Source organism: Oryzias melastigma, linkage group LG5 (genome assembly GCF_002922805.2).
Source record: "Oryzias melastigma strain HK-1 linkage group LG5, ASM292280v2, whole genome shotgun sequence".
Taxonomy (NCBI): Eukaryota; Metazoa; Chordata; class Actinopteri; order Beloniformes; family Adrianichthyidae; genus Oryzias; species Oryzias melastigma.
In genome coordinates, this window is record NC_050516.1 from 1,228,071 (window position 1) to 1,239,593 (window position 11,523).

Sequence of the window (11,523 nt, forward strand, 5' to 3'; positions counted from 1 at the left end):
AGGAGAACCAGGTGGGAGAATGAAGAAGACAACAGAAGGTAAACATGAAAACCAGAACACAACTACACCCCTGATCCCAATCCCCCACAGATCGTAGGAGAGGGAAAGTCACTCATTTTCACACACATTCACACCTTGATGGTGGCTCTGCTGCCAAACAATGTTGCCAACCTAAAACCACCAGGAACAATGTGTGGACACTGACACATGGGCGAACAGGGTGGGAACCAAACCAGCGATCTTCTAATCAGAGGTCGACCGCTCCCCCTCTGCACACATGATTATATAAGCAGTTGTGGGTTCTGTATAAACACAGACAATAAATCAAAGTCACGCGGTGCAGTTAAGCTTGAAGAACTTGTTTTTTGGTTGTGCCAACAGTACATAGTGATCTCTAAAGTTTGGCGGCAGTATCTCTGCCCTCCTTCTATGATGTGCAACACAGAACGGTGTCATGACATCACACAGACATGCTGGTGGCCTTCTCAAGATAACACAAGCGTCCCGGTGACCGTCTGTGAGAGCTTCAGGCTTCTTCAGAAGACGTAGTCTTTCTGTCACCAGAGCCCCCTGATAATGACGAAAGCTTGTCACCAAGTGTTGCTGTTATCACAAATCTGTGATGTAAAATGCTCAAGCACACAATCAAAGATTGCATTTCGGCGCAGCAGGGGGGCAGAACCAAACAGAAAGAGAGAGGGGGGAGGAGCACAGACAACTCAGACAAACTCAGAGGACAAGTCACATTTACAGGTCACAGATCCCCACCGGCCCTCCACACACATTCCTCCCGAAAGGCCAAAGTGATCAGCTCCACCCAGTTGACTCTCAGCACGTCCACCTTTCTCTGAGCCTCAGGCATGGCGTGTTCACCCTTCAGCTGGTGTGGCTGAGCTTCTTCTCAATAATCTGGCTTGAAAATGGTTCACTTAAGTCATCTTTTGACATCTGGGCTTCTCAGACACAAATATTTGCTGGTTTAGATTAGATTGTCCTTTTAAATTAAGCCAACTTGCAGTAAGAAAACAGACGGATAGTTTTATGATCACTAATCTAAATGCATATGCTAGCATATTTAGTTAAAGGCAAAACAAACCCAACACTTTACGTGGAATTGACTTATTAAAGGGCCTACACCATGAAAGATCAACTTTTTGAGCTTTTAAGTGTTTTGTAATGTTCATTCCTCACTATAAAGAACCCCAAAGCGCTATTTTGATCCATTCACGCATTTCTGAGAAATCCTCTCAAAACTTATGCTCTGAGCACCAGCCCCTCCCCTCCCACAAAACCGAACATGTTTCCACAAGGTGATTTCGACCAGGGGTCCCCAAACTACGACCTTCACATTTTTCTTGGCCCACATACACTATCTGAAATGCATAATTTATTTTTTTCTCAATCTGGCCGATCGAGACCCAAATCGAATGTAACCTCCACCCTTCTGCAGTCTGAACTGACAAGAGAAGATAGTCTCATTATAGATTTAATTTTAAAACGTTTAAAACATTTAAAACATTATCTTTCTTGTAAAGATTACAGAAATTAATTATTTAAAATTTGTCTATGTGTGGCTTTCTGGAAAACCATAAATGTTTACGTTTAAACACACCCTGTGATCGTTACACTTTTTATGTTAGCTCACAAACTGACTCCAGCCCCACATCAGAGAAGGAAACAGTTATGTGGCCCTCAAAAGAAAAAGTTTGGGGACTTCTGAAATATACAATTGAGAAGAGCTCCTTCCAGGAAGAGTCTGCGCTGCCAGCTCCACCAGGATAACACAAACACACACTTTCTCCACAAAGCTAACTATGATTAGCTAGCTTTGTGAGCTTCTCCGACTCGTGCACAGTTGTGTTATTTGTGTAGCGATGGTCATGAAAGGCTTATTCAGTTTAGCGTTTAAACTTCATGCGGTGGCATACGCCAAAGAAGATCCTGTTGAGGAATCTGCACAACATTTAAGGTGGATCCTAAATGTATCAGAGAATGGTGCAATCAGATAAAAAGGCTGGAGAAAGAACTGGTTTGAACACTGAAAGAAGGAAATGTGGGCATGTCCCCAGGAAAATGTTTCACATGAAAACAAAGAGGATTTTTGATACAGAGATTGAAGCTTCAAAGAGAACAGAAACGTTCACAGCCAGTGTTAATCAGAACATAATACAAGGTTCCCATCATTTTAATAAATCCTGAAATGTTCATCTGGTGTTTGCATTTCTTGACCGAATTTCGCCACAAAATGAACCCACTATTCTGTCTGTGAACGCCGGGGCTACTAAAGGCCGATACATAACATGTTCATCCATCTTTGCAAAAAAATGTTGATGAAGCACAGAGACACTGCTGAGGCGGCTATAGGATGACGTCATGAAATGGGCCTTCACTCACAAGGAGCAAAAGGCGATGCCTTAAAGATGTCTTACTTTCAGGTAGAAAAAGAAAAATGACAAATATTTCATAAATAATTTGTTCTTTAGTGTCCCAAAGGTAAAATATGATTATATATATAGATAGTTTACCCTTGTGCTATCTTATGGGGACCAGATGACCCAAGCCTTACAGTGACGTATTAGCCCTCTCATGACAAATGTGGCTGAAGGTGGACAGGATTTCATGTCTGCCACGGACACCAGTGAAAATCAAAAACCATTGAAAGTTCTCGTGGGGTCCAGATGACCCCACTTCCAATGCCAACATACCTAGGATAACCCAAGGGTTACAAAAATCATGGTATAGGTCCTTTAAACATCCACTCTAATGAAAATGTTGTTTTTTGTGTTTTTATTTGCGCTCAGAGCCACATCTGGTACCAGTTCTGGTCTGGTTCCACATCAGGTACCACGTACAGTGCCAGGTTAGGGTACCAGTATTAAACACATCTCGAGGACCAGTGCCGGGTTATGGTACCGGTACTGCATGCATCCCGAAGACCGGTCCGCTTCCGGTACTGGGTTCCAAAGGTCGCAAACCCTTGATTTTACCAACAGCCAGCACATCAAAGAACGACGAGCTGGGGACACCCAAAACGTCAAAAATGACACGGAGGGGTCCTTTGCCAAAGGTCAATATGTGATGACTGAGAATGTGTTGGGTTGTGAGTGTTGGAGAGAGTGTAAACAAAGGGATGATGGGAAATGAGTGGCAGGCTTACTCTGCGCCAACGGTCCCGCCCACAACTCAGAGGTAAATTTCTACTGAACTCCTGCCGCTCTGCAGAAACTATGCTCTAGAAAACGATGATTTTAGCTAAAAACAGCATAAAGACAATTAAAAGACAACTGGGAACGTTTTTAAAATAGATCAAAATATGTTTGGAGTGGGACTTTAAGGATACTTGTACTGTTATCAACACAATGTCTAAATACACACAATACAGTGAAGTGTGTCTCGTGGTGACACACTTCACTGTTTTCCGTCAAACTCAGAAACACTTGAACCTTTCTTTGTTTTCAATAAAACAGAGCAGCAGGGAAGCCATTTACACCAACATTACTGTGTTTCCAGCAGCAATGCCAAGTAACGTGAATGATCTCTCAACCTAAATACTCTCAGACCATGTGGTTAAAGTGGGTGAAAGGTTCTTCTCATCTAATCTAGACATAAAAATGTTGACCTTTCAGAGATGAATGGTAGGTCACATAGTGTATCTTCGCTGCTATTTATATCAGCAAAACAGATTACAGAGGCAGCAGTCCTGCTGTCCACAAAAAACCACCGCACTACAAGATGTTGCTTCACTTTTTTTGTTTAATTTGGCACTGGTGGGTGCACATGGAGAAGACACTCAACAAAAGAGGTTTCAGCACATTATTTTTCTCCTTTTGCTCGTACATTTTTCTGATTGGAAAATGGTGCAACCGTTTACTGGATGTGTCTAACTCAGACGCCGCAAACATTTTCTCAAGTAAAGTGTCACAATTGTTCCGCTTTAGCTCAGCCAAGTGTTTCTTCATAAACGTTTACTTAAAGGCTTCGAGGGCTGACAGGAAGTGGGTGCCTTTGTTTTTGCTCCATTTAAGGTCAACAGAGAAATCTGCAGAAGTGACGCTCGGTGAAAACCTTCCCTTTGAAGTTGCTTTAGGGAAGAAAAAGAAAAGGCTGGAAGCTACAATTTATTAACATCCACAAGAAACAATTCAAGAACAAAAAGCCAGCAGAAAACAGAACAGATTTAAGACGGTACAGGTGTTTCACATCAGGATCCTTCGTCAGTGTCCAGCAGGAGACCTTAAAAAAAGGCAATCCAGCATTTAAAAATCAAAACAGTACAACTACAAAAGCTTCAAGTCTGCAAACAGACACTTAAAAAGGTGAGCAAAAACTGCTTTTTTAGCAGAAAATGCTCATTTATGCAGCAGATACAGATGTGCCTGCATGTTATTTCTTCAAGTCCAGTTTCTATCAAATCACAACAGCTCGTATCCACAAACAACTCTTTATTCTCAGCCACTCTGCTCCGGTCAGCACATTTGACTTCCTCCTGGTTTTACTGACTCTGACAGACCGTCGAGCTACTCTTGGATCCCGCGGCGCCGGCGGCCTTCTTGCGCCTCTTGTTGAGCAGAGGGTTGCTGGACGTATCGAGATCCTTGATCTTCACCTGATCGTAGTCCACGCGCATGGTGGCTAGAGCGCTGGTCATCTCCTCCTGTGAAAGACGAGACAGAGGATCGGATGTAGTGTGTCTTGTTCGACAATGAATGATTCATAGCAGTGAGGCACGTCTGTTACATATTTGGAACGTGTTTTTACAAGACCACATGGATTCTATTGTGATTATTTCAGTACAGCCTGTGTAATATACCTCAGTTATTAACAACCCAACAGTAATGAGAGTTTTATCTGGCTCCTGTAATCCACACAAATATTTGGTAGTTTTATTGAGGATTTTCTGCCAGGAACAGTTTCCTGGCAACAGGAGAAAATATGAGTCATTTACTGTCCCTGTCGTGTTTGTTTTGTTTATATTTGAGTGTTTATAGACGTTTTTAATGAGCAAAAATGGCAGCAATGAAACCTTGGAATACTTGTGAATGTAAACACACATATTGCTAACATTAAACAAATGATTACAAGTTTTTGGTATTATTTTTGCCTTTTTTTTTAATTGGATCACTTCCGTCATCTCACTGCAAAGCTTTGGACAACTCAGAAGGTGGACAGAGTGTAGATATGTATTTATGAGCAGGGTGAAAGGTCCAGCTGCGACTGAACTGGAGAGAAGCACATTCAAAACGGGCCTCTGGCATGTTTTCTCGGGTGTCAGCTATGGTCCATACAGAGTTTCTCCTCACTGAACCCTCTAGTTTTGGTCAGAGAAGAAGAAGAGGAAGCTGGCTATGTCTGAATTCCTTCACTATTCACTACATAGTGCAATATATAGTGCATTTGCCATTTGTAGTGGTGTCCGAATCTACAATTCCAAAATCGAGTGGCCTAGAAATTTCCCAGAAGTCTTTGCAAAAAACCAGTGTGCATCAATGCTTACTATATTAGCAAATATAGACCACAATGCATTGCGTTTGAAGAATTTTTGCAAAAAAAATATTTAATTTATTAATAAATCATTCACATTTCATCATCAGTGGACGTCGTAAAACATTTTTATTGATTAGATTGTAACTTTGTGAAAATGGTGACGTCATGTTCGCCGTTTAGACTAAAAAGAACTGAACATGGTGTCCGAATTGCTTTTAAAAATCCAGGGCACTAGTTTTTTAGTAGTTAGGGAGTAGCGAGGGAGTCTGGACATAGCCGCTGAACAGAAGAAGTTGACATTTTGTTCATATGTCAAGCATTCATCCAGAGTTTGCAGAAAGATTGAGTCCTTTTTTTGCGACAGATTTATGCAATGCAGCAGAGCTGTTGCAGAAGCGAGCTGCACATTGTGCAGATATCGTTTTGGAGAAAAGCCCCCTCATACCTTATCACTTCCAACTTGTACTTTCAGTTGTGTTGCGTTGTGAAGGAATGCATAATTCTACTCATTGTTTATGGCAACTAAGGTCATTGCACAACAGAGATATATTGTAAAATACTGTGGAAGGAACATAAATGAGACTGTGTGCGAACAAACACGGTTATTGTGTCTGTGTTTAGGTCAAAAAGATATGGAGCTAAATCAGCTCCTTGATATTTGTTCATTTAAAAACAAATATTTAAAAGAGGAATAATTGGGAGTTTAAAGTTAAAAAGTCAACTTTTAACCTTGGAAAAAATAAAATAAAAACATTACATAATGCTTTATTTTGAAAGCATTGTTCAAATTAAAAGTTTTATTCTGTAAGTTTTATCATTTCGGACATTTGCATCTTTCAGTTTTTGTTTTTTCTTTTCTTTAGCAGTTTTTTGGTCTTCAAATTTAGTTTTTTGTTTTTTTTGTGGTCGTATGAGGGGCGGGATTTTAGATAGTAAAGTTATGCATATAGATATAAATATAAAATCATTATTTTTTTCTTCTTAGAAGTATCCTCTCTTTTTTCTGTTGGAGCAGAAATCTGTGAATCCAAAGTTGACAAACATTTATGAATTTTTAATTTTAGGTTTTCATTTAACAACATATTCCAGTTGTTGAATTTATCAGAGTAAAATCTGGTTTTCTAAGACATGTATGAGGAGACGAGAGCCTTTGGATGGCTCACCACTTATATACTCAGCCTAAGGTCACATTATGAACAAAATCTCTCACGCACGCTTTATCAAGTGTTTTTGAAACCACGTAAATAATAACGGGAGTGTGAAGTTTTCAGTTTGTCTAAATGGTCTGATATTTAAAGCTTCACCCCTCAATTAGGGGTCAAATGCCTAAAAGCAAAAGTCACACACATATACTTTTTTAAATTTCTTAATTCAGAAAAACTGAAATTTGGAAAACACACATTTTACATTTTAACTGAACACATAAAAACAAAACATTAAAGGCTTAGTAAGAAAAAAATGCAGCACCTTTTTTTAATGAGTAAAGATTGAAACCTCTTGTTCAATTCTAAATTGTCAATTTAACATAATTTTTAATTAAAAAAAATATTAAAACTCAGGTCCTTGAATGTTTTCTACATGATACTCCACATGTTTTACCAGTCTGCCTGTCATGGCGAGCACCATCTTTTTTTGTTGTGGTGTGCTGGCATCAAAGCTGACATTTTTGTTTGTCTGGTCTGTAGATTTTTAGCTTCCCACCCTGAAGGAAGTGGCGAGGGACACAATGCTGGCTAAACTGCTGACCATCATGGACAATACCTCTCTATAAAAACTGAGGACAAACTGAGAATCAGCTTCAGCAGGAGACTCCTGAAACCCCGCTGGTCTTAGGAACAGTACAGGAAGTCAATCCTGCCGTCTGCCATCAGACTCCACTGTAACTGTCAGAGCTGTGCTAAAAAAACTCACACTAATGCATCATCTCAGGTGCTCTTCAAGCTTTCAAGTAAACTAACCGTTTATTTTATTTTATTTTATTTTATGTTCATTGGTCTGCTGCTATGTGTTTACGTGTGTGTAAGAGTTTTCTTCCCCAAATTGTTTGTATTTATTTTATTGTGCTGCTACTACAACTGAATTTCCCTATGGGGATTAATACGGTTGATCTTAAGTTTATATTTCTCATAGAGTTTATTAGAAATGACCAGCATGAATGAAACTCTAAGTATTGCTGCCCTCTGGTGGCGAATGAGGGAACATCAAGACAATGATAGTGGAATGGATGCTTATTTACAGCACAACAAAACAAAACATGAAATTCCGTTTTCTATTCAATCAGACTTGCTTTCCACTGTTTAAAAAAGATGCAAAAAAGAAAAAAAATGAAATTCTAACATTTTGGGAAAAAAACAACAGTCTGGGAACTTTAGCAGTCTTTGTGAATTAGTAGTAAAGACAAGAATAAAAACAATTGAACATATAGGGGTTGAAAACTGGGCAAAAACTGCACGAGATTAACAACTACTAACTTTCTTTTCTTTTTACTTAATGAAACAAAATTTTCCTCAAAGAAAATCCTAGGAAATGGTATCCTTGTAACTACAGAGCTTCTAGACCCAGATCGATAAAGAAAAACTATAACAAATATTAAAGCAAACAAAACAAAAAACGTAAATGAATTGCATCGGCTAATTTCTGTTTTTTGTTCAGATTTTTAGTAGTCAATGAACCAAAACTGAACTAAAATGTTTGATCAGCCTTTGCAGGATAACAGCCTCAAATATGATGAAATGGGACCAGCCCTAGTTTGGCAAAACTTCAAACTTCAAGGCAATAATGGAAATGACCTCAGTTGTATGTTTGCAAAGCTGAACTTTTCAATAGTTTCTGTTTCAAGGAAGTGATCAAGACGGAAGAATATCTGCTGCTCAATTGTTTGATTTCAATTTATTTTTCAGTTTAATCCTATAAAAACAGCAACCTAGAGAAATAGATGCATGTTGTTAATATAGATTATTTTCTAATAAAAATAAGAAGAACTACACAAACTTACATAAATACTTCTCAAAGTTAGAAAAAAACCCTCGCAACTACATGTGATATTTGAAACAAAAAGTCCAGATTTTGACATTTTTCCAGACTAAAAGTTGATTCATCAGCTGAGTTGCAGCAGCTGAAAGTTTACAGGTTAGAGCAGGGACAAACTTACCATTATTTAAAGGTAAGCAGCTGCCTGGGGCCCCTGACACTTTTGGGGCCCCAAGCTAAAGATCTAAAATTTCAAAAAAAGACCTTTTCTATTTCTAAATATCTTTAAAACTATTTTTATGGCCATCAATACAGTATTTGACCATGTCATAATAAAAGAAAAATCATTGAAATGGCATAGGAGTACTCATGTGAAAATGTTTCATCCTCCTGTCAATCTGCATCAATGGACTATTCCGTCAACAAGTTAGATAGCAGAGAGAGATTCTTCCAAAAGTTTGAAAAAAAAGATGGAAAAGTGTTAAAGCTATTAAAAGGAAAAGGCAAAAGATGTGCTGATTTGTTTCCAAAACTGCAGAAAAGCAGACAAAACTACTTTTTTCTCATAAATGTTGACTTTTTGCTAATGATTTTGCGACTTTATTCTAATAAAATTTGGACTTCTTTTTCTAATAATTATACAACTTTATTCTTATAAATGTTTTTCAATTCTCCATTTGGAGCAAACATGGAGGGATAAATGAAGAGAAAGGGCTAAGGGAGAAGGGGAGAATTCCGATCGGGCCTTAGACTCTTTTTCTTTCATTAAAGTATTTTTGTGTTTATTTGCCTTCTTTAATGAAACCTGACAAATTAAGGAAATTAAAAATGTTAAAAAAGAAATGATTACTACAACCGCTCCTTAGGGGCTCATCTTATTGTTCACCCCCAAACTGCTAAGTCCACTACTGGTTAAAACAAAAAAAGTAAATGCAACAGAAACCCGTCATCAGAGCACGTGAGCACCGCCGAGTTTCTGACCTTCACATCCTCCCACATCTCTCGGTCCTCCGTCAGGACCCGGGTGGTGTGTAGCGGAGTGGAGGGAACCATCATGGACTGCTGTAGAGGTGGAAGGAAATAAAAACACTGATGATGAAAACAGAAGACACAGACAGACAGGAAATGAGCCTAAAAATAAAAACTTGCATTGATCCAGGGGTGGTTCATAAACTGCGTGATGGTCATCCGCTCACTGGGGTCCGTTTTCAGTAACTGGTGGATCAAATCTTTTGCTGAAAGCAAAAAAAAAAAAACAATGTTAGTGTCAACAAAACATAAAGATGGAAACATCTCATAAACGGCACAGACCGAGTGAAACAATCAGACTTTAGATCAGTTTTCCACCAAGTGTTGACCTATAATCTTGCCTTTCAAACTAATACAGAGATACTTTGAAGTAGAATCAGATCTAATCTGACCAGATGATTGATAACGTCAGTAATGTTTGGTCTGAAGAGGTAAAGTAGAGTGTTTTTTCTGGGCCAGACGGTAAATTTAAACAGTTTGCAGACTTGTGGTTTCTTGTGTGGCTGAAGGTTTGGAAAGAATGTCATAGCTGCATCACTGCGTAAATAACTTTGAAAACATGCAGTCTGTTTAACAAAAGCTGACTTGCAGTTTGACAAATGATTCAACATTTTCTAAACACTGACATTTCATTAATGGACTCCAGGTAGCCAGAAACTCTGCGATCGTTGAGATCATGTTAAAAACTGCTGCCTTAAACAGGAAACAGGGACTTTTGAATACGTGTAGTTCCTCTTTCAATAGGAGTCTCCTTTAATTCCACTGAAGGCTAGAAATGCAATTTTTGGGACAATTATCAGATTTTCTATCCATAGGCAAAAAAAATGTTAAGGTATCATTGCTGGCATAAGTTGAGAAAATGTAGCTAAAACCTGGAAAGAACCAAACGGCTTTTAAATACTTCATTATGACAATAGTGCTAAATTAAATGATCTTTTACCTCTTTGAGCACATGTGTCAAAGTCAAGGCCCGGGGGCCAGATCAGGCCCTCCGGATCATTTTATATTATTGTTATTTATGGCCTGATGTCATCTTGCGCTTATTTGTAACTAGTATAAATTTGACAAAATACATTTTTATGGAGAGTAAAATATTGCAAGTTATTTAAGGTTTAAGTTGATTTACTCTGGAACAATATTCCTGCCTTTTTATTATATATAATTGTGTTTAAAAAATTATGTTTTTAAAGATTTAAAAACTCTCATTCTGTTAGCTTTTATAGATATTTATAGATTTTTTTTTGGCTGCTATGGAGTTTCACTAATATTTTAGCTATATGCTAGCTGTTTTGGCTAATTTAGGCTTTTTTTTAGCCTGTTTTGAAGTTTAGCGAATATTTAGGCTACATAATTGCTGTTTTGGCTAATTTAGGCTTTTTCTCTGTTTTTTTAGGCTATTTTAAAGTTTAGCTATTTTTCAGCTACACGCTAGCTGTTTTGGCTATCCTAAGTTTTTTTATTTATTTATTTATTTTAGTTTTTTAGGCTAATTTGGGCTAAAGTAAATATTTTAGCTGGCTATCAGCTTCAGCATTTTCATCTATCAGCTTCAGTGTTTTTAGCTATCAATTTAGCATCTTTAGCTATCAGCACTAGCATCCTCAGCACCCAAATTCAGCTTACAGCATTCACACTAGAATTATTGCAGGTAATGCTATATATCTAGTTCATAATTATGTTAAAAAGTTAGCATTTTAAAGTTTTAAAAATTTGTTTTAGAGTGTTCAACAAACGTTTATCTTTTTCGGCCCACGACCTAAAGTGTGTTTTGGATTTTGGCCCCTTGTGTGATTGAGTTTGACACCCCTATCATAAAGCCTTTAATTATTTCCAATTTTTTTTCCGTTGAATTAAGTAGAGTCCTTTTTGAAACAGAATGTTGCACATTAGCAAGACATAGCACAGAAAGGCTAAAAGAATACATTCTTTAAAGTTTGTTTGAGGTTCAAAAAGCAAACATCTTGGACAAACTTGGACAAAAAAAAAATCTATAAATATCTGTTCTGGTCCTGTTAGACTGTTCTGGTCCTGTTAGACCTT

The 11,523-nt window shown here is 38.0% G+C and overlaps 1 protein-coding gene across 1 annotated transcript in view; it reads right to left on the reverse strand.

Annotated features, from left to right (window-relative positions):
• Nucleotides 1–4,105: 4,105 nt before the first annotated feature.
• The window catches only part of mapkapk3 (MAPK activated protein kinase 3), a 23,993-nt gene continuing 16,575 nt past the window's right edge, over nucleotides 4,106–11,523 (reverse strand). Inside the window, exons 8-10 of the mRNA XM_024269037.2 lie at nucleotides 9,604–9,689; nucleotides 9,436–9,516; nucleotides 4,106–4,654 (exon numbers count right to left, since the gene is read on the reverse strand). Coding sequence (XP_024124805.1) covers nucleotides 4,493–4,654; nucleotides 9,436–9,516; nucleotides 9,604–9,689 — 329 coding nt within the window. The 3' untranslated portion in view covers nucleotides 4,106–4,492. The remainder of the gene's footprint in view (nucleotides 4,655–9,435; nucleotides 9,517–9,603; nucleotides 9,690–11,523) is intronic.